The sequence below is a fragment of the Aulonocara sp. 'chitande type north' Nkhata Bay genome, linkage group LG20, assembly GCF_057382095.1.
Source record: "Aulonocara sp. 'chitande type north' Nkhata Bay isolate Kocher_YH1m ecotype deep benthic linkage group LG20, A_spYH_male_GT1.1, whole genome shotgun sequence".
Lineage (NCBI taxonomy): Eukaryota > Metazoa > Chordata > Actinopteri > Cichliformes > Cichlidae > Aulonocara > Aulonocara sp. 'chitande type north' Nkhata Bay.
Window position 1 is genome coordinate 34524124 of NC_141363.1, and position 27629 is coordinate 34551752.

Sequence of the window (27629 nt, forward strand, 5' to 3'; positions counted from 1 at the left end):
AAAATCCACCGGGAGGGGAAAAGGAAAAGGCTAGGTGGGCGGAGAATATGTGTGTGGGTGTGTTTCTACGAGGGAGCGGATGGAGGTTAGTGGGCGGAGGGTCGGGGGCCGCTCAGTCCGCTCATGAGTAGTATCTGACTCACACAAACAGACGGAAGTAGTGCGTGCTGCTTGTTTAGTGAACACAGCTCTGTATTAATGTGATACTCCTATATGGAAATCATAATAGGAGTTCTTACAATACCTTATTTCAACTCCTTAAGTTGGTCACTGACTCAGCGCTCCACTTTCTCTTTCAAATGGTTTCAATTCCACATCCTGAGATGGACACGGGCGGATCAGTCATACTGTGACTCAAACGTTTGACATTTTTTAATGCCATATTTGAAACTTCCTTTGGCAGCCTTGGTACGTTTATAAGTCACTTTTTTATGCGGTATATTTATTTTTTATTTGTCATTCCATGGGAATCAACAGCTTGGAAAAAACCTGCAAATCCGCCCGGTTTTTCTTTTTAAAGTTCCTGAAGTGGGTTGACTCACACCCAGTCCACCTAATCATAGCATATAAATACATACTATACCTAAAGCGGACCATACAAAACACTCAAAGCAAGCATTAACTGGGTTTTATTATTTTAACTTAAAAATGTATTCAACCCTAAAGGCAGTTTTTTTTTAATCTCCCGGAGCCAGAGTGAGGCAAGAGGACAGGGTCAGCTTCAGAGCAGCCCCCTGACAGCTACCAGCAGTTATGTGCTGAGAGATTTTTTAAAACATAATAATAAGGTGAGTGCTTTTAAATCTAGACTATATCTGCACCACCCTTCCATAGTTCGTTATTGAGTCCCCTCATATGAAAGACATGAGTGTTTTTGAGCATCTGCAATATGAGTCACCAATATATGTTGCCAACAGGGGGCAGATTTTTTTGGTTTACAAACTGAGGCAACAACGTGTGACATCCTTGAGAACTGCCACCATCTTGTGGTGATACTTATACATTATGTGCGCTTTTATGTTCAATATTAAAACTTTTTTTTTTATTTAAAATGCGTCTCACTGTGTAAGATTAAATGTTTATTAGAAAATGCCCAACCCCTCCTCCCCTTCACCTTTTTTCCCCACAACTATTCACCACGAAGGAGAGTGTTGCTGTGTTGTTAATACACTCCCAAGACTTCTCAGTGATAAAACACTCTGCTTTTCATGACAAGTCTCCCGGTAGCCGAGCACTTTAGTTATCATGTCCAGCAGGGGGTAGTCTTACCCTGAAAAATACTTTAGCCTTGACTTCATTGATTCCTCTCCTGAATCTAATAGGTAGCAGGTTTGTTGCCACTAAGGAATTAACAAGCTGCAGCAAACCTGCATCTGTCTGGAATTTATTCAGACAATATGTTCCCTAGATTGTCCTCCACATCAGCAGCTGCAGACATTTGCTGAAAACTGAAGGGGCTGGCAATATTAAAGCAGTTTTGCAGGTTGCTCCCATTTCTTCATCAAGTTTTGTGAAATAATGAATCCACGGTTTGGATTGTGGTTCAAAGCCTGCCCTCTAGACATGACAATCAGGTGCAGCAGAATGAGGTTACTGCTTAATTCAGCTGACCCTCATCAGGTTTAAATTCAACTAGAGTAGAGAAGGCAAAGGAGGTCTGTCACTCTGACAGATGAGCATATGTTCAGAGAGGTTGGAAGGAGTAATAGATGAGAGTCACCTTGGTGATGGTGCATCTGGATTTTCAGAATTCACGCTACCCCTCTCTGTCTTACCTGATTGATCAAAAGGGAAAAGAGCCCGCCTGCCCATTTTCGTGCCTGTCACATCCCTGCATGGTAGCTGCAGTCCCCAGAGAAAGCATCTGGCTCAGGCTACATCTTTGCTGGTTACTTATAGAAGCGATCTGTGCCGAGTTTTATCGCCGTTTTTTTTTATTTCCACAGGGAAAAGAGAGCAGATTCTCTTGGCAGAGTGCTGATGTGATGACCGCAACAACAAATAAGCGCCAAGCTTTACAGTCGAGGATAAAAGGTTTACAAACTCCTCTGTAAAACAGGTGGTAGGCTCAGCTGCAGAGCTGAGTCACTTTAACATTTGTCTTATTGATTGCTTTTTGACTGACATTCCCACAGCAGGTAAATTAGAACGTGGGTATTTTTTCTGTCAAGTAGATTAAACAGAATTAGTATGTGCAAACACTGGCCAGACAGTGACATTTTAAAAATATCACCAACGTATCTAGAGGAAAAGAATTTTTTAGACTTTTCTTGTTTTTAACATAGTCTACACACTATAATTACATTAAGATTGGTAGCCCAGATATTACGTTTTTTTTCCATTTCAATTACTTAAAAGAAACAAAAACTCAAAATTAAGGCAGCAGTGAAGTGAGATAAACTCCAAAAACTCACTACACTTTCCATCATTCCATCAATGAAAGCATTAGAGCTGATTTTTTTTTCCAGTACCACAGAATAAAACTGTACAAATAAATCAAATTTCATGTATAAAATAAGCCCTCCTTTAAATATCACCCCTGTAACAAAGTTGAACTCTTTAAAAAAGAATAAATGTCAGTGTAGCATTTTTTGACATTAACTTGACGCCCACAAGCCCCGCAGACCAGTTACTAACACCGGTCAGTAATTCCATTGTGTTGGTGGCAGCTCACCAACCCTCAAGCTTCTAGCCTCAAGCATAAATAAGAAGAAGGCTACAAAGGTCTGGTAAACTCACATCTTTCCAACGCCGCACGCTCTAACTTTAGCTTTCAGTCTGAACTGTGATCCTCTGGAGCGCCCACAAAAGACAAACATTTTCACATACCCAGTAATAGTCACCCCAAACCTGTGAATAGACTTTGACGTCTTAAATACCCCTTTAACTATACGATGCATTCATTTGGTAAATAACACATCAGTTTCTTTGTTCTTGCTCTGTGTCTAGACAGGTTAGAAAAAAGACGGGCTAGGTAAGCCGATTGTGCTTGGAGCCTGCAATCCAGCTGTTGTAGCTGGGAAGTCCCATAGTGGTGTCTGGAGTAATATCAGTTGACAGATCCCCTCACTGACACCAGGATGTCCGTCTATGGCCCTGACCACATCACAGTGTTCAGTATCCTGTGTAAGCAGGTGTCAGATTGCTGCCTATTGATGAATGATTTGAGTTGCTGAAGATGGACTGTGGTGCTGCCACCCGCAGGGGTCTAGGCGAGACGGATGGGTCCATTTGTAATGCAGAGGGGGCCCCACAGCTGCATTAACTATTAAAGTGTGGTTATCTCAGGGTAATGGTACGCCAACAGCACTGAAACAAACTATAGCGAGAGAAAGTATAATTCTAATGTTGATATATGAGCCCTTGCTTCTTTATTATGTGCTCTATTCTCTAGTCTGCAGTCTAGATTGGGACGATATGAATGAAACAGCAATAGCCTGCCATTTAATGAACGTCTGGTTAATATACGCTTGATACCATAAGAAAAGTAATTGTATATTAACCCTCTCAGGCTCAAATTAAGTTTTTGTTGCTAATGCACAAAAGAATACCTACAGAGGTACTTCTGAGTAAAAAAACCTCATAAAATATGTATGTGGGGTAATCAGGTTGTTAGCTTTTAACTGTTGCAAATCTGCAACGCCTGCCTTGAGAGGGTTAAATGTTCATCTAAGGTAATGTTCAAACTTTAAATTCTAAATTGGGTTAAAATAAATTTAATCCACACTGTTTTTATTTATTAATCGACTTGTAAGGACAGCTTTGTCTTAGCCACACACTCACTTTGCCCTGTGACATTAAAGGACCTCAGACAAAATAGTGTAAAACAACCTTAGCACAGTTGCTTGGCATCACAACAAGCCTGAAATGATGTAGTTACCACTGGTCTGCCACACAGCACGGCCAGTAAATGAAAGAAAGACCCATGAAGCAGAGAGGCCAAATGACTTCACCTTTAGCTGCCTCTGGTGTTTGTCTTTACTTGTAAACAGGCACTGGGAGGAAGTTCACTCGTTAAACTTTCTACAGATGGTGAATATCTTTATCTGTTTCCTGCTCCAGCTGGTAGAAGTCTTGAATAGCAGTAAAGAGGGAGAAATTGATTCCACTGTACCTTTCCTCCTCTCATTTTGTCAACCTGAAGTCCATCTTGTGAATGTGCCCTCAGAGTCGATTGGCCTAAGGGATGGAGGAGCACTGGGAGTAGCTGGGTAAAGGAGTGAGCCATCTATCCTTGGTACCGAGAAGGGGGAGGAGGGGACATGGTGTCGTTCCACCTGCCTGCTGAATAAATCATCGCTTAGGCCATTCTGCAGCTGCAGTCCAATTAACCAAAGGGGACCCTGTGAATGCAGTTAGGTGGTATGATTAATTACACAGTACTGACAATACATACCATAGTTCACAATATCCCAAAGGGCAAACACTGAAGATGGCTTTACTTTGCAGATTTTAGCATGCCTTTGAAGCATTGCTCCCTTTGGATGTACACTAACATTATTGGAAGTTTTTTTTTTTTTTATCATACCTACAGTAACTAATTATGCCTCTATCTGGTACCTTTGAAAGTGGAAACAAACAGGCAAACACATGTACACAATCATAAAACTGAAGCCACTCCAGTAATCTTAAACCAGCTTCAAAGCCAAGCAAACAAGCAAGCAAACATTTTCCCCTGTTAGAAGGCAAGGCTTTCTGGCATACTAATTTAAGGTGCCATTAGTTCCTTTTACATGGCTTATGACACAGCTCCAGTTCTTACTACTTCAGCTCATTTAAATGGTGCCTTTAATTTAACATAAAAAGTCAAAGAAGAAGGTGGAAGAGAAAGGTTAATGGGACTGACACAAAGGGCAGACAGCAGAAGAAGTCTAGCCTTAAGTGTCACATCCTGCTTGCATCACAGCCCATACAAGGAACCAATTAGGCCTGGTCAGTAATTAAGAGAAGTCCAGTAGCATGGCTCTGGTTATAGCTTTCTGGAGGATTAAAGCCTTCTCCAAGACAACTGCTGGTAATGGCCTCGATCCTTCTATCAATGATCCGCTCACACGCTGACGTTTGACTGCTGCCACATCAAACAGAAAGGTCACAGAGGATGTAACAAATGAAAACAGAGGAAAGACGAGACAAGGACGTAATTGCAGGAGACTTTGGTCAATGGGAGAAAGACCGCTCAGCCATTGTTTACTTTTAACAAAGCTGATGTTGCAGCACAAGCACACACCATCCCGCTCTTTCTATTTCCAGCGTGCGTGGCTTGTTTCAGCAGAGCAAAAGAAAGAAGTTAAACATGGACTTGACATTTACAGCCAACGTCTGTTTAAAGGTTACATTCAGTTTCAATGAAAACTTATGCAAGATCTCTGCTTACTGAGTATATTAGAAATGCAGCATTTGTATGTGGGTTTGAATAAGTTCTGTTATTGAATAAATAACTTAGTATTCTATATTAACTGTGGATCAAAATATCTTAAAGCTGTCATTAGTGATGACAAACTGGCAACTGCGCCACACCTTAGCTTCTTTTAGCCCGTTCTTTTCAATTTAAAACGCAGTTCTTCAGTTCATTCTCACCACTCTCATCTAAAACCATTTCCAACATCAACATGTGGCTGCTCCCAGCAGCCCAGTATTCAGCAGCTAAAGTTCAGCAGTGAATAATGAAATAATTAAAAAACTAGCATCACCTGGCTTTAAAAGCATTTATCAGTCAATTGTCCAATTAGTTTTGAGCCTGTAAAAATGGGGGGCTATGTATAAAAATGTCTGTAATTCCTGAACCAGTAATGTAAGACTTTTATTAGAGCATCTGGATTAAAGCTGAAAATATGCACTTTGTGGTGGCGAATAGAGGCAAAAACTACCAAACTGTGTCACTGTCCAAAAACGTGTGGATGTAACTGCACAATATAGTGGCAGCAAAATCTCTTTAGAGACTAGTAGTTCTGTTCAGGATCTAGACAAACCCAAACAATGTATTTATTTTCAAAGTATACTGAGTGGAGCACTTTGATAAAAGAACGGTCTGTTGGCTATCTGAATTTTTAACTTGTTGTAGATGATTTGTTTTAAAAACTGTAAATGGTAAGAAACTCTGTTCAGTGTTTCAAGAAAAGAGTATATTGAGCAGCTAAAAGCCAGCTACACTGAAACATATCATGAATGCACGATTGAAATCTGCTGTGAATACATATTAACTGGATGGTGCTGAAGCTGGATTTATTTTTTAGCGTTTGCTTTTATTGCCGAAGACAAGCTGGAGAACACTGTAATGTATCCCAGCTTGTATTTCCACCACACAAAAGAACAGATGCACTAATTAGCGTTTGAAATCACACACTTGCCTGAAAAACAAACACACACACACACACACACACACACACACACACACACACACACACACACACAGAAAAACAAAAGGGGCCTAACAAATTAATTAATTTTTAAATGCGACCAAATTGTAAACAAATAGATACGTTAACATTCAAGTCTTTTACTAATTAATTTTCATGAATAAAGAACACCACAATCACCATTGCCTTGCTATTATAAAATTAATAGATACATTTTTATATTCTGTATTTAAGACTGTTTGAGATGGCAGTACATTGGAAATGGAAACAACAACAACATAAAAAGCACTTGCACATGTTCAAAGAGTAGTTTTTGTGCTTCCACTATTTCATACATCTTGGAAAGACACACACCTGATCTCAGACAATAGTTGATCTGCAGTCAGATTCCTTTTCTGTTGATACTGGCTTTTAGTTATGCATAGGAATAAATATTTTCATGTGTAAATATCTTACAGGTGCACCTCTTTGGTCTCACAGTTTGAAGATTTATTTCCAGTACACAAACACATTTCTAGCTGTTTTAATCCTCACAGAAGCTGCTGAGGTAACAACACAAACTGAGTTATCCTCAACACTGCAACACTAAAGGCGGTTTAGTTTTGATGGACTGGTGAGGCAAATCAGTAGCAAAAGCAATTAAGATAAGCTGGAACGCTCACTGTACTTTTTGAGTGTTCAAACCAAGCCATAACTCCATTTAATTTTTTTCTTTGTGACCACGAGGGTCCGTCTTTACGGGATAGTCCACGCAAATGCTACTGCACTTAAATTTGCATTCCGACAGTAGCTAAATCTTCGTGTATTTTGCTAATATAACCTCAAAGGCTTGTTTTCTCTCTTCTCTAGCTGGCTATTGATAATCCTGTTGAATAAACATCATTTCCACGTGTACATATTTTTGTGGCTTCATCTTAACAATTCCACTCCCACACAATATAGGTTCATCTGCAATAAAATGCATTGTACTTGTGCTCTGACTGCAGCTGCTTCTGGGGATTAAAAACAAACATGACTTATCCTGCACACTGTGATTGTACAGGCTGTTTGGTGGCTTTTTCCAGATAGCGTGTCTCAACGTATAACAATGACTCTTGGCTGCAGCTGCAAACATTTCTCTGAATTGGATTACATTCTCACAATACATGGTAGGCCACATTCTCATCCTAGATAAACTGTGGCAATGGATAGAGGAGGGGATGGAAAAAGCACATCTCCGAGGGCAGAAGTAATTCATTTTAGCATAAAATGGAAAGTTCAGGAAATCACACTTTATGATTTTATGTTAAAAACAGAGTATAGAATGAATTAACTAAAGAACTAGTTTGATATTTACCACCCATGGCAGTGTGGATGGTATTTTTTTTTCACCTTGTAAGTGTGTGTGTGTGTGTGTGTGTGTGTGTGTGTGTAGGTGTGTGTGTATGTAGTCATGGTAAGTGACAATTGTGAATTTGACTTCTTTGGCTGGTGTTCATGTGTGTGTCTGTCTATAGATCTCCAAAGATTGATTCTGTTCATCTGGACGTAGCGTTTTCAGTGGGAGAAACGTTTCGTCACTCATCCAAGTGACTTCTTCTGTCTCAGCTGACTGTGGTTTTCCCAGCCTTATAAACAGTACATTTGCATAATGACTGAAACCAACCCACTGATGGGACGATGGGCTGGGAGGTCAGTTCCTTCATCATGATTATACAAATTCTCATGACAACTGATCATTGATACTGTTAAGATTGGGGAAACTTGCAGTCAGCTGAGACTGAAGAAGTCACTTGGATGAGAGACGAAACGTTTCGCCCACTGAAAACGCTACGTCCAGATGAACAGAATCAACCTTTGGAGATTTACTTACCTGGATGATTGAGAATGCATCAAGGCGTCTGTCTATAGACTGACACAAGATGGTGTTTAGTTTGAGATTTAGATGATTGCATTCTTGCCAGTGTCATGTTTGGCGTATCTCAACCAATTCTGCCAAGACGACTGGTGAAATAAGATGAGTGGTCAAATATCCAGCCAGAATTATGCCAGAAGCTTGTTGATGGCTACCAAAAGCATCTGAGGTGCAACTTAACCAAATCTTGATGAGTATGTATGGATATATTTGAACCTGTGTGTATACTTGTGACCCTATATGGATTAGAGAAAAATCCAAAATAACACTTGTTCACCCAAAGTTATTAAATGTATGTTGCACAATAATTGGAAAAAGAACAGTTACGAAAAACATTATAAAAGCCCCAAATTGATGAGTGTACGTAAACTTTCTTTCACAGTTGTACAACCAGTGATTACCTCTTTGGTTGTAGAAGAAAACAGGAAGCCAAAATATTGCAGACTTCGTCCAAAAAAAATCTTTTGAAGCCTTCTATAATTTGGGACTGTCTGAGCTCCTGCACTGATATATCATTGAAAGGCAAAGTATTTAAATGGACTGAGTGCAATGGGTCAAATAAAAGAGTTTGGTTGTAGTGTCCAATCTGTCAGACTGGGTATAAGAAATTTCGGGAAATGTCAGAGAGTGCCATCATTGTCTTTACAGCAGCAGTGTTAATAGCAGTGTGACAAAGCATACTACAACAAACATATTGTCGTTACAGCGTTGGCCTTTTGCAGGTCTTGAAAACCCCCTAAAGAGGAGAAGAAACCGAAGCCAGTAATAACCAGGGAAAACAGGGCAAACAGAAACTGAGCATAGCATTCGTTCTGGCAGGCTACAGAGACAAGCTAAACCAGCAATCCCTGCAGATTTCAAGGCAGTCCACATCAGCTGATGTCTCAGCTGATTCCCTTTTGTGCATCCTTTTGGCATGCTATTTAATCTACTTTACCCTGCATACACTTACAACCCACCTCCAACTCAGCTCCTCCATCTCATGCTATTCATGCTCACTTAATTAGCATCACGTTAGTTGTCATTGATGCCTGCTCTGAACTGTGAGGGGGTCTGCTGCTTCTCAGCCTCCCTTTACACTGTAAAAGAAAATCCTAAAAAAATAGTAATATTCTGGCAGCTGGGGCGCCAAAATAATACCAGAAAATACCAGAAAATAACTTTCTCATAAAAATACGGTTATTTTCAGAAATGACAATACAGTTTGTTGCCCTAATTTTACATGGGATTTTACCCCTTTCAAGTGCTTAAATTAGGAACATTTTAATGTGATTAAACGATGAAATTACCTGTAAACAATTCAATGAATGCGGCATGAATAATAATACTTGTACAGAAATATACAGTTAACAGTTGGTTTAAATAATAATGGATTGCATTTATATAGCGCTTTTTGGGGCCCTCCACTATTCTTTCACTCTCACATTCACACACTGGTGGAGGCAAGCTACAGTTGTAGCCACAGCTGCCCTGGGGCAGACTGACAGCAGGTGGTAGGGGAAGTGTCTTGCCCAAGGACACAACGACTGAGCGTGTTCGAGCAGGGCTCGGACCGGCAACCTTCTGATTACAAGACGAACTGTCAACTCTTGAGCCACGATCGCCCTAAATAATATTAATTGATGTAAAAAAAAGTTTATAAGAATCATTTTATATATTTTTCCATAGTATTACATTTGAATTTAACAGTTCAATCTTTCAAATAACGGACAAATATCTGTGAAATTATGATACATTTGTGAATGTATTTTAACAATCTAAATATGCATATGTACAGACAAATATATTTAAAAAACAAGAAAATTATGTTTTATTACATTTACAGTGATTTTATGTTATTTTACATTTGAAATGTAAAATCACAGTCTATTTATGTAAATTTAATGATATTCTAGAAAAACAGTACAAAACTGTAAAATACACAGTAAAATACTTTTATATTACTTTTTTTTTTTTTTTTACAGTGTATAGGCTTTTCATATTTGAACATGGAAAGGACAGAACAGAGCCATGATAGTATAATAAGCCTATTTTTTAAACTAAAGTGGTCCTATTAGAGATGCAGATGTTGAAAGTGCACTATAAATAAATTCATTCATTTATCCATTCATTTAATTTTAGCATGGGTGTTATGCTTGTTTTCCATTGTCCATCCTTTGTCATGTTTTATTTGTTTATTTTGTAAGCGCAGTCAGATTAAAGGTTTTTGGTCATATATTTTTAAATGAAAATAAATAAATAAATTAGCCATGTCCAGTTTTTAGTCACCAAAATTCTAAATTAGGCATTGTACTACTCTGTTTTTGAAGACCAGAATAAATGTGACACCTGATAAAAAAAGAAAAACAAAGTTTTACAAATATATTTCAGATTGCCTTAATGTAAAATCCAAGTTATTATATTTCAATTACTGAAGTACACAGTGCTTTTTCTCACCAGCAGGTGGCAGAATAAACTGTCAAGCAGTTAAAATGACAAGGAAATTAAGGGGCATCTGCTTATTCATGAAGTGCTCCCAGCTTTTAAGCCTGAAGAAATATCATGATGTTTTTTTTGTTATTCTAAAACACTAATGCCACTGCAGACTGGATAGTCTTTCTTTTTCTTTTAGTCATATTCTCATGCATTAAAACCTTTTTCACAAACTCTTTCAGTGTTCATATGGGCATCTGACTATTGTTTCAAGGCAAACCTGGCAAACTGCAAAGCTGATCCTTCGAGTGCTGTTTACTGCCAGCTTTACATATCAATCATGGCCATGTACACCTGAAATCAGTCACGGTGAGACTATATTACTGGGAAGGCTGAACTGCTTTCTGCACATAAATTATTACTGAATTTTGTTTATACTGCATAAAAGTGTAATAATAACAGAAAATGTCAGTAGTTCATGCTGAAGCAATAAACAATATAAAAACCTTTGTGGTAGCAGGAAGCACAGAAACTGACAAACACACGCGCCAGTAGTAATAAAAGTCTGCATCAAAGAAAACAGGGGTTACCATGCTATTAAGCAATGCTCGACGCTGTGAAGTGCACCTACAGTTACATTTACATCTGTGGAAAACTGTGGTGTTGCCAGGCATTACAATGGGCCAGACAGATCTATGGCCTGATGCCCAGAACTCTGCTACTCAGAGTCCCAAGGCTCAAACTGCAACTCCCAGTCTAGCTGCTAATGTAACCTCTCCATCCCCTCTTCCCACAGTACACATGACTGAAGGTGTGTGAGGGTGAGTGAGAGGCGAAGGTACAGAAAAACTGCAACACAATCAGTCGCTGTTCTAACGTTTCATAGCCGTGGCATCTCATTAATTGACTGTTGATGTTTTGGTTATGTAACGAGCCGCACATTCCTGATCCATCTGTGACTACAGTAAGGTGCAGTCACAGATGGATACTTTCATCTGCTGGTAGCACAATGTTGCCCAACCACCATGTGTGTTTACAGTGTGAGTAATTGGATTTAAGGTTTTTGCTGTCTTAAATGTGTAATTTTCACCCTTCTCTGCTTTGACAATATGTGTAAAAACATGTCTAAAGATAATAAAGACGATCACTGATTAAATAAACTGGGACAACTAACAATGATGAGCAGTGACAATTTATGTGAAACGGTACGTTTTGACTCATGAGGTTATGCGACCTGTTTCAGGCTTTCATCTGTCAGGCTCTCTCTATCTCCTAGAACCATGAAATGCTATGAATTTTTTCAAGAAGCTTAAAATGCTCTGTTTGTTGTGCTATGCTGAGTTGCAGCTCTCTCTGTGCTTTCATTAGAAGACTTGCTGGCCTCTCCTTTAGCCTGCACTGAATCACAACTCTGGCAGGGCACAGATAGTTGCAAATGTGAGCAGGAATACCAAATATCACATACCAGCACCCGTCATCTGCTAAGTAAGGGTTTCATTCAACTGCAAGCAACACCGGACCCAGTAATTACCAGTCTTATTCTAAAGGTATGCAATTCATTATGATTTACTTCGTATTTGGCTTTTAAGCCCAGGTGTGATTCTACTTTTGCTCAGACTGAATCACTCTCTGAATCCCAAAGTCTGTCACTGGGGTGCAAAAGCAGAGCTAATCAAATCCTGGTGCCCACCCAATTGAGATGGATCACAGTTAGGGGAGAACAGAATAATTCATGGACCCCCCCAAGCTCAAGTGACTGGCCAAGGTGAAAATCAGTAGACTTTTATTGCAACCATGATTATTTATTAATGCCGCCTTGCACAGTAAATTTCCCAGTGTTAAATCAGCAGTGTTAAAGTGTATTTACTCTAATAGAGTCATTATAACAACAGCTGGAGCAAAACGCCCCCCAGTGTGGGTGATGATTCCTGGAGTTAAAAGAGACAGTGTCAACGTTACTCTAGAAAGCTCCTCCCACCACAGACTGGTTTTCAAACCAAGAGGATTTTTCACGACGCCATTTTCTTCACATCAGTTGCAGGGTAAGTTGTTCATATTTACTTATTAAACCAACAATTCGACATTTTAAGCACAGGTAGCACGTTAAAATAAGGTTACATTCCTTTTGTCCATGTTTATTATATATTTCATTTTGTACCAGAAGCAAATGTGACACTATCTGTATGCTAATGTAAGGTTGTTAATTAGCTAAAAAAGTTGACTGATATCAGTGTTGGACTGTAAGGCTTGTTATCAAATTTTATTTCAGTGTGTAGTGGTGATTGTGTTGTGTTCTAGCATGTTCGAAATTCCATTAAATGAAACCCTCCATGTGTTGGGATCTATATATTAACATTAGCTAGCTAACTAGCATTTTGGCTAACCTCAGTGCGCGGGCAATTCGCTAGTTAGCGTTAAATTTTAAATTACCTAACTCAAGCATTAACTAATTAAAATTGTACACTAAATGTTACATCTTTCTTTTTTTCTTTTTTTGATACCTAGGTACCAGATATAGAGGTCGTTTTTAGTAAGGTTATTGTCTTATTTTAACTCGGCTGTCTTCAGCGATTTTACAGTTACAGGATTACAACCAGCAGGTGTTATAAGCTTGATAAAATATCCAAAATGTCCAGGATTCAGTTTTTAATGCATTTTTTTAGTAGTTTGAATTTAAGATGACAGCGTTTGTATTTATTGTGAGTTGATGGTATTGACAAAAGTTACCCTGCTGCTTTTTCCATTTTGGTTACCAGACTGTTCAGTATGTTAAACTAAAGATGAACAAAATACTGGCTCCCTAGTGCTAAGTTAGGTCAGACAAATGGTAAAAAGTAGTAGTTATTATTTTAGTTTTGTATTGAGGATTATATCTTGACACCTTGTTACACTGACATAAAAGTAACATACAGTGTAAGAAATCACATTGCAAGGCTGTTTATGGGACTGTTTTAATATTCACATTTTCTGTTTACTGTAGTTCAATGAAGAGCACTGACTATAAGAAATTACTGTCTACAGGAAGCATGCTGCTTAAAGCAAAACTCGGAGGTGTGCAGAAATTTGTTAGAGTATCTGAGCCAAGCCTTAAGGAGTTTTTGATTGCCGGTAAGAAACCAACATTGTATTAAAAAGGTGTACAAGAGGCTTTAAGTTCTTTTTGTTATTTAGTCTCTTCAAACTGCATTTTATGATTAATTGAAAATGATCTGTGTTTTGGAAGCATCTTAGTTATGAATGTATATTTAGTGGGGGGAAAAACTGCATAATGTGAGTGTCACTCCTTTTAATCTACCACTTATCAAGCATGTTAGAGGCGCTTAATAATTTAGGCTTTGTTTATCTGACTCATTTTTGAAAGAGTATCTTGAAATGATCTTCATTTTAAGCTACAAAACATTAAATGTCATGTCTTTTTGTTTACACAAACTTGTGTGCTTGTCTCCAGCATTTGCAAAGTTTGGTGCGCCAGCCGTAACAGAAGGAGTGAAAGTTTTTGATAGTTCAGGGACTGAGTTGGATGAGGATGTTTTTGAGGATATAGTAACAGATCCCTCAACCGGGGTACTAACCATCAAATATGAAACAGGTTTGTTTGAGTGATTTGTGTTTCATTGGATGTCTTTTTTTTTTTTTTGGTGTCATTATTACATTGTTTAATCAAAGAGTGTATAAAATGAGTCTATGGAGGGACCATGTAAACTGATTTGTTTTGCTCCTATTTTTAAGGTCTGGAAACATCTGTTGCAGAAGTGTCTCCTGAGCAGTTCCAGTTATCATCGCCACATTCATCAGATTCACAGCCCTTTGAGGAAACGTCAGAAGCTGGATGCAGAAGCTAAGCAAGTAAGAGTTAACAGATTTCCACATTCTTCTAATAGTGTCTTTTTTGTTTGTAGTTTAAGTGTTCTGAACTGTAGTGGTTATATCAACATGTAGAATGTTTTTATTGTGTTTTCCAGTTGGTGGAATCCATTCTCACAAGCAAACCTGGTGGAGAACGTATAATAAATGAGTACAATCGGACCAAGTCCCTGGTGGATGAAACCAGAAGAAAAATGGTCAACATACTGGTAGCTGACATGACAGAAAAAAATGGGTAATTTATTTCTGGCCCTGTGATTTTTACTATCATTTTCAAATTATTTTAAATCTCTATTAATTCCAGCGAAGCTGACTAGTTCTTTTCCTTTTGATCTTGCAGTACATCACCACCACGGCAGGTAAAAGAAATGTATGCCAGAGGAATTGTAACCTTTTTCCCTTACCTCAGTGACCCGTACTCAAAAAATGGCTATGTAAGTAGCTAACAGCAATAACTGATACAACTAAAATCAAAATTTTAAATCCTGCCAAAATGTATGTCCTTATCAACTGTTCATGGTCACATAACTTACTGATAAATTAATAAACAAAATGTCTGTATATGTCACTCTCCAAGGAACATTATTATGATGGCGAGAGTGGCACTGGGTACTTGGCCTGGAGGATTAAAACCATACAGAGATGCACTGCTAAAGAGAGGCGATTAACATCTGGAGGTAACACTTATAATTCAGTGGAAACGTATAATACAGTTCCAAATTGTGGTTCTGTATTAATAATGGTTATCAAATGTTATTATTAGTTTTGATAAAGTTGTATTTCATATTGTCTAGCACCAGGAGATGGATCATCGGGTGAAGACCAGTGTGGTGGACCAACTGTCAGACGAGAGTTGCAGTTTGTTACAGAGAACGTGCTGAGTGAGGATGAGTGCAAGGAAGCAATCTCTCTGATGAAACATTTAGCTGATGAAGACACAGTCAAGAAGAAGATGAAGTTGACATTTGTTTATCGACACAACATGGTCCTTGACCCCCTGCTGTCAAGCAACATACTGTCTGTGTTTCCACGTTTCAAAGATATCAAAGGCTTGGTGAATATTTTTCATTACGTTGACAATGTAAACACATTTTATTTTTTGCAGATAGCAGATATAATTCTCTGTTCTCTATCCCTGTTACAGATCGAACAGGATTTTGTACTGATGTTTGGTGAGGATGTATCAGGCAGGTTGCTGGAGAGGTGGCCAACAACATTCAAAAGAAAGATTATCCAACAAGGCAGAAAGCTTCCTTCTACCAGTGACCTGGAAGAACTCTTGCTGGCAGCTGACTCTCCTGAGGATGCCACTGAAGTTAATGCTGACATTGGTGAGCTGTTATTTCTTTAATTAGAACATTCACAGGATATATAATGTTTGTCACAGAACAGCTGTCCTTTTGTATTTTGGGTCTACTCAAACATTTTGTCAATGCAGATGCATTGAAATTTGTTATTGATGAGGATGATTCAACTTTATTATAAAACAATTTTTTTTTTCAGGCTGGGACAGTGACCTCTCAGCGATTCTATTGCTATTACATTTGATTCCACCATCTGGTCAGGGTCGGAAGAGACCAGGAAAGGTGTCAGCTTCTCAAGCAGAAAGGCATCTTGTGGTCTTCAAGAAGGTTTGTTTCTTTTCTATTTTTATGTTATGAATTACCAGTTTAAGAAACACTTGATTCTTATTGCCTGTCTGTATTTGTCTTTTCAGACTGGAACAAATATCCAAGAGCACCTTGATGCCATCACTACCAGCACTCAACCCTACCTCCTGGCTGTTGGGGTGAAAAAGCATGACATCCACCAGTTCTTCATTATTCTTGACAAGAATGCCATACCATGCAAGTCTACCTCTTCACTTGGTGCTTTTGATGAACTGTTTAAAGCACATTTTGTGTTTGGCACATCTTACAACACCATGCTTCACAACATGTACACATTCATCCAAACCACTGTGTACAATATAGATGTTGGCAAAATCAAAGAAAGTCCCAGAGTTGCTGAAATAAGGACAAGGTTGCTTCGTTAGGGCTTGAAGGTTAATTCTCCATCATGAAGTGTTTTGTCTGTCAGGCTGAGTTTACTGGTTCAAACATGCTTGTTAGGCATTTACGGTTAGTCCATGGTTACTTACCCGGAAGAAATCTTCGCCTTAAATGTGCCCAGCGTGACTGTGGCTGTGTGTTTGGCACTTTTTCAGGTTTTAGAAAACATTTAAATACCAAACACCTTAACTATTTCGACCAACAGGCTGACACTGATGTTAATTTACAGCCTGATGTGGCAATTAAAGAAGTTATCACTACAGGGCAGGTGGTGTCAACTAATGTAGAAGAAACACCCACAACATCTGAAATGTTGAAAAGTTCAAATAAGAGCACTTTGGATATGTGTGCCTCTACTGTTGCACAGCTCAGGGCAGCTGGATTAAGCCAATCTACTGTGAATAGTTTTGTCTCCTCAATGGAGGAAGTGTTTTTTGAGATTCATACTCAGGCTAAAGATGCAGCTTTACAGAGCTTACCTTCACAGGACACTTCAAGTAAAAAGAAATTAGAGCAGTCATTCAAAAACTTTGAAAACCCATTAACACTGTTAAATTCAGAAGCTAAACGAAATAGGCACTTTAAACAAAAATGGGCAACTGTTGAACCTGTTGAAATGGTGCTTGGCACAAGATTTGACAGTAGAAGAAACAAGATCACAGGGACTTTTGATCAAGTCATTGTAACCGATAGGTTTGCATATGTTCCTATTTTGGAAACACTGAAAACTACACTGTAAAAAAAAACATGCTGTTTTTACAGGAAAACCCTGGCAGCTGGGGTTACCAGGGACTTCCTGTAAAAACGCTTTACAGATGCAACTTGTAAATTGATTTACAGTGAATGAATCTCAGATTAAAACTGTTAAATCTACAGGAAAAAGAAGTTAATTTCACACATAGATGTAAAAGATACAGGAAATAGTGTATTTATATATCACAAGTAATAAATGCTTTTTGTGGATCCATAAACTGCAAAATTAACAGGGAAATATCGTACAAAGAACTAATTTAAAATGGTAGAACTACAGTGAAACTGTGCATATTAAATGGAGCTGCTCTGTAAATTATACATAAAATCTATGCTGAATATTATATGTTTTAATGTAAAATTTTAACCATAACCCAGCAAATTTCTTACTGCTACGCCTACACCCAAACATGCAAAAATACATCTTGAGAAAACACAAGAGAGGAAAATATCACTTTTGGGAAATTTATTTTGCAGCCACATTAGCAAAATGACAGCAAATGGATCCATTTTTCCAACTAACACAATATGCAAGGCACACAGCAACTACACAATTCAATCAAAATATAGGCTATAAAAGCTGTGGAACATTCCTGCAAAGCAAGAACCATGTTCATGAAACAAGCATTTGTTAGACCCTCCACCAGAAAAAGTTAACTAACCTGTTAAGACTTTAAAACAAAAAACACATATTGTGTCAAAAATGATCATAATCACCGTGCAACGCAACACGCACCCTGCTGTCACCACAACCATGGCCCTGGTCAGAAAACATCAGCAAAACCACGTGGTGAAACAAACCTACACATGTGGTCTAGAAACACTGCAGTAGCAGCATGTTGTTTTTTTCTTTTCTTATGTAAATAAAGAACATTCCTACAAAGAAAGAACATCTTCATGAATTGGCTTCATGCATTCGACCAGTAAAAGGTTCCAGTACACATTGTGGAACAAAATTAACAAAGTAAAACTAACAGTCCACAGAGAGTCAAGATTTAGGCTTAGCGCCACTCGTGGTCGGCGAGATCCTGAATCAGGGTGAGGACTCGAGGGTTCACACTGAGACGACGCTTTGAGTTTTTGTTCTCTACTTTGGTTCCTTTTTCTGGGTTTATGGAGAAGAAACACCTGTAGAATAACAATCATATAAAAGTTTATTAAGCATTTTTATAATTGATCAGTTAAAATACACGTACAAAGTAAGTAAAAATTAAGTATATACATATATATACACAGTCATGGCCATGACCACGTTCAAGACAAAGTATAACCAAAATGCTGTGGGGAAGTGAACAATGCATGGTCAAAAGTATTGGCACCCTTCACGAGTGTCTTCTGCAGTGATATGTCACACTTTAGCATTGTTAAAATCCAAAGCAAAGGTTATAGGTAGTCAGACGTCAGTTGACGCTTGGTCTAGCCCTGAGTCTCGGCCAGGCTTGGACCCGGATTCAGACTGTTAATGTATTTAAAAAAAACAAACAAACAAAAAAAAACAACAACAAAAAACAGAAAAAAAACAACTGAAACCGGCTCCAAAGCCGACCGAGACTCAGAGCCAGACCTGGACTCGAACCACATCAAAGCCAGACTCCAGATCCCAGAGTCTCAGTTATGAGAAATAACAAAGCCATATTTGTTCACCTCTGAAGAAACTCTAAAGTGGAAGCCAGCTCAGATGGATAATGGATGTTGAAATTGTAGTAGCTCCCGAACATGAGGCACAGTGCAGAAATGAAGGAGGATATGTTTGTGCTGACGAGGTTCCGATCAACACTCAGCATGTATCTTCTTGAGGAATAGCAGGACTGTCCTGTGAACAAATTATTTAACAGGTTATATCAATAAACACGGCAGTCACATGACATTCTATAAAAAGTGCACTTAAAAAAAAAAAAAGAGAGAGCTATGAAACAGACTTACCACACACGATAATAGTGGGTGTCAGAGGCACTTGCTCCAGTTGTACCTCATCTGCCAGACATGTATCTTCAACACAGAGAAGCATGGACTCCTCCTTCTCTTCAAAGTAGCTGAGCAGAAGCAGGACCATCTCTTTCACATCATCTGAGCAGCCACTCTGCGGTCCCCGCATCCTCTGAAGCCTTGCATAAGTCTGAAGGAACACCTTGCTTTTGCTGACAGCAACTGTGGTCAAGTAGTCCAGTAGCCTTTTCCCCTTCAAATCCAAATTACGTGTGAATGTCTCTTTGAGGTCAATCCCAGTAAGTTCCTTGAAGTGGACAGACATGCCAAGTTCATCAAACCAAAACGGCCACTCCTCCCTAAGGCATTTGATACTTTTCCCCTGATTGACATGCAGACGTTGTGTGTAGTAAGTGGACTTCATTAGACTTTTTACCTCTTCTGGATTGGTGTCAGCTTGCTGGAACATCACCTTGAGTTTTTCCATCTTTTGCTGTTGGCTCTCTGGAGTTTCTTCAAGAGGCAGAAATTCTACATTCCATTTAATGCACCCGTATGTATCCTGCATGGCTGCTCTTTCTTCTAAAGGGATCTCGTCTGTGTGGTCTGAGTCAGTCTGATGTTTTCTTTTTCTTATTTTGGGTGTTGAAGTGCGCCTTACATTTTCAATTCTGTTCTGCAACTGTTTGACAAGTGAAAGGTAGCCTGCGCCAACAATCTCACCCTCTATTAAATCTTGCAGAGAATTGGGATATTTTGCCACCATTTTTCTTGCAACGTCAATTGAATGTTTTCTACCTACATGAGGGCATTTTTCCATCATCTCAGTCACAACAATCCGGACCATTTGCCTCCTCAGTTTTGGGCGAGGCCTTTTCCCCCTCTCAAGAAAATGCATCACTTCTGCAGGAAGTTTACTCCATGGAATTTCAAAGTTGTCATCCCATTGTGTGTCACATCCTGGGCTGCTGGAAGAGGTCGACGATAGACTTTGGGGTGAAAGTGAGAGCAATGACAGCGACTGGGTTGATGAGGCTTCCACAGATGATAGCGAGCTGTTCTCTGGAGTTTGGTCTTTAAATTACAAAACAAATACAATTATGATTCACACTGTATGTCTGTTCATGACCATCTCTGCTTTTGAGTTTGAATAGTTGTTTGTTGTTTTTACTTACATTTCTGTTTCCAAGCAGAAAGAAGCTTTCTTGCTTGTACAGGTCTTAATGCTGTCATCAAATCTGCCTCCGTTACGAAGCGTAGATCATCACTTGTCTCAACTCCAATGGACTGCAAGTGCTCCTCCAGGATGTTTTTGTTCACAGCTTGAAGTTCTGGTAGGACTTCCGTGATGGCGACATCTAGGAAGGTTCGCTCTGAGTCACTCATACTTGCACTGAAGAAGAAATGCCACATCCAAACAAAATAGAAAATCACATACAGTTCATACACTTGATGGAGCAGGGTGTGGATTACGTGACACTTATATTAATGTTAAACTATTTACAGTGAGAAGTGAGCTATTAGTTGGACATTATTTTGCCACAATACTATGCTTTAGTGGAATGACTCTGTATTCTTGAAGAATGTATGATACCAAAGGATAGAAATCAGGCAGGTCATTAATGTTGATACACTGTAACCCAAGACTGTCCTTTGTCACAGAATACAGATGGTATTCTGAGAGGAAGATGCCTTTGTGGATATCCATTAGAACATACACAGATGTGTCATTTTGAATCAAGATGAGTAGAAGTTCACCAAACTCCATACACTCGTCATTTCTGTACACAAGAAACTGTCCCTTTTTATATGCAGTGCCCTTGTACTGAATGTCTGTGGTAACTGTGGTATTGCTTTCTGAAAAAGCTAACTCCCTGACCGCATGCTGAATAGTGTCACTGTAGAGGTTGGGATAAAACGCACAGCTCTCCTTGACTTGCAGCAGTTCACGGCATTCTTGCCCTGCTAAAAGATAAGCCTGATACATCTGATGACGTGTTGACAAAGTTTGACAAATATATTTGAAGCTTTTCAAGTGTCTGGCACATCTTTTGAAGTAACTGTGTTTACATTCAAACCTAAGCGTTCATAACCTCATCAATGGACCAAATTTCAACAACAGTGCTGAATAATGGCGCAAATTTGGTTTTAGTTTAATTCCAGGAAACAACATCTCTCTCATCTCCAAATATTCTTGGATCAAAATGTCAGCGAATGCTATCTGGGACAAGGAAATGCTCTGAGCACAAATAAGATCCACAATGTCTTTCAACTGGAGAGCTAACTGCCATACTTCATCCTCATGGTTTTGTACTTTGTCACCAATCAAAACTGGCAGCAATCTCAAAAGGTTCCAGTTTTGAACGGCTTGCCCTGATAATTTGGATCCGTCAGGTTTGACAGTACATGGCTTTGTAAGTGCTTCGGATCCTTTATATTTAAACTGTTTAATGCGTCTGTTTAAAAGGGAGTATGTGAACCATTTTTTATTTTTTATAATGTTCTTCAGGTACAGTGCTAGATCATATGACACAACTCCTTCAAAGAGGTCATGACCTAGACAAGGTGGGAGACCAGGCTGGGATACGTGAAAAGACTGAAGGGTATTGAAGATGGAGTTTACCTTTATTCCTCTGACGTCTTGGATAGTTTCAGACTGGAGATCAGCAACAGCCGCGTCATATGTCTCTGGAGTGCGTGGAGGACCACAGGCATTCGGATCAGCATAAAACTCACTTCGTGTTACTTCACAGTACCTGCAAAAATATTGAGAGCAGCTGAAGTTTTCTGTAAACCCTCCTATGCAATGAGAACCCAAGTTGTCCCCAGCAATACAGTAAAGACCCCCTTTTACAGTTTCTCCATCTACATCTATTCCATCTGTCTCCAAAGATTTCAGATCTGCCAACAACTCTGAGAAAACTTTGGCTACGTTCACACTGCAGGTCTTAATGCTCAATTCCGATTTTTTGATCAAATCCGAATTTTTTGTCTGCTCGTTCACACTACAAATAAAATGCGACAGCAAACGCGCTCTAGTGTGAACGCTCAAAGCGGCCCGCATGTGCAAAAGAAGATGTCACACAACGCGCTCTGTTTAGACACAGAGCAAACAATATTGTTTGACTGATGGCCCTTAATATAAAGACTTCGGACTTCACGTTTCCCAATTTTTGCTTTAAGTTATTTTGTTATTTACATAATAATGTAGATAACCTAATAATTATCCTTATTGCTGTTTTAGAGAGGAGCGGTGCTTCAAAGGATAGTTGCAGATTTCTGTCAGAATCTGCAGATTATGCAGTACAAATAAAATGTTCACGTTTCTCCAACGTTGTCTTCCCAGCAGTTTCACCGGGTGGCCAGGAAGCGTTCGCGATGTCTTATCGGGCGCTTCTCCGGTGCTGATAATTGGCGTCTGTCTTGTGTCAGTGACGTAAAAGACGGATTTAATGCGACTTGACCGTTCACACAGCAGTCGCTTTCTGAAACATCGGATATGTATCGGATTCAGGACCACATACGAAAGTGACCCAGATCGGATTTGAAAATATCAGATTTGTGCCGTTCACACTGTCATACCATGATCGGATATGGGTCGCATAGGGTCAAAAAAATCCGATTTGATGCGCTTTTGCCTGCAGTGTGAACGTAGCCTTTGGCTATTCCAAAACGCTTGAAGTCATTCTCAACACACAACAAGACTAAAAACATGTTATCTGTATTTGAACGCAAATGAATGGGTAAATTTGCTAATGACAGATAGACTGCAAGAAGTTTGTGCGTCTTTTTAGCAGAACCCAGGGGATTCACTACCTCAAATGAATCTTGGTACAAAATCAGTTTGAGGCTTTCAGGGTTTTCATTAAAGAACTGGTGACATTTGAAAATTTTGCCATCATATAAATCCTTAAAAATTTCTACATCAGGACCCCCAAACTGTTGTGACTGTGTATTCCTCCATAACTGTGACTCTAAAAAGCTCTTCAGGGTTTCTCCAACTGGTATGTAGTAAGCACATTTTTCTGTCATGTTTTCATCCATTCCCAATGGCACTTTCTTGGGTTCTGTGTATTTAAACATTTTTTTTGAATGTTTGATTTCTGGTGTGTGTTGTTCCTAGTTGTCCCTGATGGCAAGCAGAGAACAAATCTGACTCTTTAATGCAGTCACAGATTTTAGTGACTGCTTCATCTGATAGGTTCATTTCATTTTTTAGTAAACAACTTACCTTATTAATTGTGTAGGCTTGACCCAATTCGTGCACATTCTGCATTTCCTCAGCAATACTCTGTATAGTAGAGGCAGGAATTAGCAGCTGTCCTTGCAGTTTAAGGTAAAAGAGACACATGTTTCTGAGATAAGAATGACTATCCTTCTCTGGCATATCCCTGGCTGAACTAGCAGATGCCATGGTTTCATGTGTGTTTTCTGAATATTCTGTACTGTCATTTGGGGGCTGAGGACGAGATTCCTTGTACATGTCATCAATACCATCTGGAGAACAAGCTTTATGCTTCCTACACATGTGAGAAGTAAATGATGACTTTTTTGTAAACATATGCTTACAACCACTTACTGGACATGACACAGACCTGCCCTCTGCAATATGATCGTTTAAGTGAGACACTAGCTCTTTCACTGTTTGAAAATGGCGGGCACATAATGAAACCGCACATTTTAAATCTGCAACAAGAGCTTTAGGAGTAGCTTGAAGTGCAGGTGCATTGTGCACACAATAAAAATGCCCCTTGAAAGCAGAGTACGTGGTGAATGTTTGGCTGCAATTGGCGCCAACACATTTAAAAATACAACAAGGCCCATTCTTATGCACTCTGCAATGTAGTACATAGCCTCTTAATGTGACCAATACCTTTTTACAAAAGACGCAGATGATCATTTTTAGTATTTCAAAAGTTTGCCTGTGCTTTTCAGCTGAACTAGCATGCTAGCGCTAGGTTATGAGCATTGGTCTAAATATCAACTGGTGCTTTTATCTCGAAAAAACGTCGCCAAGATATTGAACTTACCGTGCAGACTTTCTGACGAACAAACACAGATCCTCAAAAAACACTTGAAATCGTATGTTTGTAATTTGTCCTAACAACGTAGTTGCTGAAAGTTCGACGTTTTCTTCTCTAGTGCTGGCTCGTTAGCTAAGTTCGTGAACTAGGCGCTCTTCTCCTCCCGCCCTCACGTCATTATCCAATCAGAGACGAGCTTCAGATGCACATTCAAAATTAGGCGCGCTCAGTGCAACGTGAGTGGCCTGAAGTAGCTTACAGCTCTGTGGAGATGAGGCACCATAGAGATCCTATGGGAGGCACTGTAAGTTTGTTTAGCCTGTAATAATGAGACATTGCTGACCTAACCCAAAAAAGTATTCTAGTCTAAGTATCACATTGCAATTAAAAGAAACATAAAGAATACAAGCATTATGACAGAAGCATTACTTAGTCGTTAAATAATAATTTCTTATTGGTTACCCTACAATAGGCTGCAAATAGCCCGAATGATTTAAGAAAAAAACATGATGTAAACAATTTTAATTGTATATTTTTATATAGCCTATAAATGGAGAGGCAACCTCTCAGGTTCACAATGACATCTTCTGTGAAAACATTTTTATTAGTCCTATCCATGACTTTGCATCATTTCATGAATCATGTTAAAAGTAGGCCCAGTACATCCATGCAGTTGTAAAGTGACTTATTGGTCATGTGTTTTTAAGAAAAACTGACTAAAACTGTGATTTTTACAGTATTTGCATGTCAAATTAACATGATTGTTTGGTTATGAGTATTACGGTGTTTCACTGTTTTTATTCACAGTATTTGTAGTTTTAACCAATAAATTTGATTATAATCACACATTCATGTTGTAAATATAACAGGAACATTCTGTTTAAAGGTTTACAATAATTCACTGTGATCGAAACAGGAAAGTTGTGTTTTGGGGTTTACTATACATTTCTGTAGGGGTTTTACATGGTTTTTATGTCAATTTCACTGCCCTTTTTTACAGTGTATCTTTCAAAACCACCATGTTGTCGACATGTTCAAGTCGAGGAATGTGTCCAGAGAAGGTGTGTATGCAGACTTAATCGATGCTGCCTATGTTAAAAGATGTCCCCTATTTTCTGCAGAAAAAGATGCCTTACAAATTCAACTGTTTTATGATGACTTTGAAACTGCAAATCCCCTGGGCTCTAAAAAGGGTGTACATAAATTAGGTGCAATATACTTTACACTAAGGAATTTTCCTCCAATCTTTAATTCGTTGTTGGTCAATATTCATTTGTGTGCTCTTTTTCATGCACAAGACTCAAAGCGTTATGGCTTTAATTCAATCCTTGAGCCACTTGTCAATGATCTGAAAGTTCTTGAGACAGAGGGACTGAAACTTCCCATGTTTAAACACTTGTCACTGGGGACAATCTTGGCTTGCATAGTCTGTTTGGGTTCGTGGAGTCATTTGCAGCTCGATATTGTTGTCGTTTTTGTCTGCTTGAGAAGGATTGTTTTCAAAGTGTGTTCTGTGAAGATGATTCTGGTGTTGCACTAAGAACTCTTGATATGCATAAGCAGCACTGTGAAAGTGTACAAAGAGATCCTACGCTACCTCATGTATGTGGTGTGAAACGCACTTGTCTCTTGAATTCACTTAAATATTTCAACACAGCCAACAATTTTTCTGTAGATATCATGCATGACATTTTGGAGGGAGTTGCTCAGTTAGAGGTGAAACTTGTGCTGCAGTACATTCAGGAGAACTTCCTAAGTGCTGAACAACTTGCTGGTAGAATACATGCCTTTGACTATGGCTTCAATCAGCAGCGAAATCGCCCACCAAGGGTAAAGTTGTTTGATGGCAGTAATGATTTAGGACTAAATGCAATTCAATCTTGGTGCTTATTGCGTAATGTACCTTTGATGTTTGGCGATTTGGTACAGGTGGGTGATAGCTACTGGCATCTTCTACTTCTGCTTCTACAAATTGTCAATATTGTGTTTTCACCAGTGCTGTCAGAAGGTATGACCATCTACCTCAAACATTTAATTATTGATCATCATCAGCTCTTTAAGCAGTTATTTCCTACACTCAGTCTCCTACCAAAGCATCACTTCATGATACATTACCCTCGCAGTATACGAAATATTGGCCCAATTCTGCACATGTGGTGCATGCGTTACGAAGCCAAACATAACTTCTTTAAGAAGCAATTAAAAAGCTTTAAAAACATTACAATGACATTGGCCAAGAAACACCAAAGTTGTATGGCCATGTATTGGGAGTCTTTTAGCCTCGAAAGATTAGCTTTAGGACCAGGAAAGATGGTGACACTTGGAGAGCTGAAAGAAGGTCCAGAAATTGCTTTAAAATTTGGAGCTGCGTTGTCTACCAGTGTTTTTTCAGCTAAGTGGATAAAACATCATGGTACAGAGTACCGCCCTGACTTTATCATCTGTACAGAGGTAGTGTCTGAGATTCCAGTGTTTTATAAGATCAAAAGTATTGTTGTGAAAGATGACATTGCATTGCTCTGTGGAAAACTGATGGAAACCCTGTGTTTTGATGACCATTATCATGCATTTAAGGTCAGAATGCACCCCAATATGGTGCTGAAGGTGTTGAACATAAAAGAGCTGTGTTACTTCAAACCATTTGATCTTCAAATGAAGTATGGCACTTCTGATTCCTCCCTGTATGTGGTTCCATATTGTCATTTTATGCCGAACTAAATTCATTGTTTTAAAGTGTTTTATGACTGTTTTTGTGTGTGTAGTGTTTTATGTACACTACATGAGATGTTTTAATATTTTGAGCCTGACATCAAAATAAAGCCGTTAAACGTATTATCTAGTTGTGGTTTTTGCTTACTTGTTTTATATTTTAAAGCATTATTAGAAACCAGGTTTTCATGCTGGAAGAGGAAGAGTTTTAGTAACACTACTTGGTGTAAAATTAATTTAAAATTTTACTCTATGAGAGCTAATTTTTCAGAAGAAAAAGTGTATGAATAACACAGTATAGAGTAACATCAACTCTCATCAGAGTTATTTGAACCCCCAGTGTTAACTTGAAATAACTCAATTCAGTGTTAGAAATCAGTGGAATTTTACTCAAATAGAGTTAATTTATCACTATGTTAGAGTAAATAATATGACACTACTAGTAGTGTTAGGTTCATTTAACACTCTGCGGTGTTACTCAGTGTTAAATTTTTACTCTATTTAGAGTTAATTTTACTCTAAAATTTTAACACTATAGAAAGAGTTGATTTAACACCAATTCCGAATGGGACCAAATAGACTCGGGACCAGTGTTAAATTTAACTCTTTAAGTGTTATTTTAACACTCCGAATTTTACTGTGT

General features: G+C 38.7%; 3 protein-coding genes across 7 annotated transcripts; 1 reads left to right on the forward strand and 2 right to left on the reverse strand.

The window, feature by feature from the left end:
* The first annotated feature begins 12564 nt into the window (after positions 1 to 12564).
* Positions 12565 to 27103, forward strand: LOC147306092 (uncharacterized). Of its 4 annotated transcripts, XM_086276290.1 has the most exons (12): positions 12565 to 12704; positions 13684 to 13770; positions 14111 to 14251; positions 14392 to 14508; positions 14625 to 14761; positions 14867 to 14960; positions 15104 to 15203; positions 15321 to 15580; positions 15671 to 15857; positions 16030 to 16157; positions 16244 to 16373; positions 21763 to 27103. In XM_086276290.1, the coding sequence occupies exons 3-12, from the start codon at positions 14243 to 14245 to the stop codon at positions 21861 to 21863; spliced, it is 1263 nt and encodes a 420-aa protein (XP_086132416.1). In that variant the 5' UTR covers positions 12565 to 12704; positions 13684 to 13770; positions 14111 to 14242; the 3' UTR covers positions 21864 to 27103. The 4 variants fall into 4 exon arrangements, with proteins under 4 accessions (XP_086132416.1, XP_086132413.1, XP_086132415.1 ...); XM_086276287.1 differs by lacking the exon at positions 21763 to 27103 and having other exon boundaries at positions 16244 to 16768; XM_086276289.1 differs by lacking the exon at positions 21763 to 27103 and having other exon boundaries at positions 14867 to 14885; positions 16244 to 16768.
* LOC147306093 (uncharacterized) lies at positions 17779 to 24358 on the reverse strand. Of its 2 annotated transcripts, XM_086276281.1 has the most exons (7): positions 24284 to 24358; positions 23485 to 23544; positions 21877 to 22009; positions 20429 to 20646; positions 19251 to 20327; positions 18972 to 19140; positions 17779 to 18455 (listed from the first exon to the last, which is right to left on the reverse strand). In XM_086276281.1, the coding sequence occupies exons 4-7, from the start codon at positions 20637 to 20639 to the stop codon at positions 18329 to 18331; spliced, it is 1584 nt and encodes a 527-aa protein (XP_086132407.1). In that variant the 5' UTR covers positions 20640 to 20646; positions 21877 to 22009; positions 23485 to 23544; positions 24284 to 24358; the 3' UTR covers positions 17779 to 18328. The 2 variants fall into 2 exon arrangements, with proteins under 2 accessions (XP_086132407.1, XP_086132406.1); XM_086276280.1 differs by lacking the exons at positions 21877 to 22009; positions 23485 to 23544; positions 24284 to 24358 and having other exon boundaries at positions 20429 to 20989.
* On the reverse strand, positions 23329 to 24287 carry LOC147306094 (uncharacterized). Its single transcript, XM_086278950.1, has one exon. The coding sequence runs from the start codon at positions 24151 to 24153 to the stop codon at positions 23329 to 23331; it is 825 nt and encodes a 274-aa protein (XP_086135076.1). The 5' UTR covers positions 24154 to 24287.
* Positions 27104 to 27629: the final 526 nt, after the last annotated feature.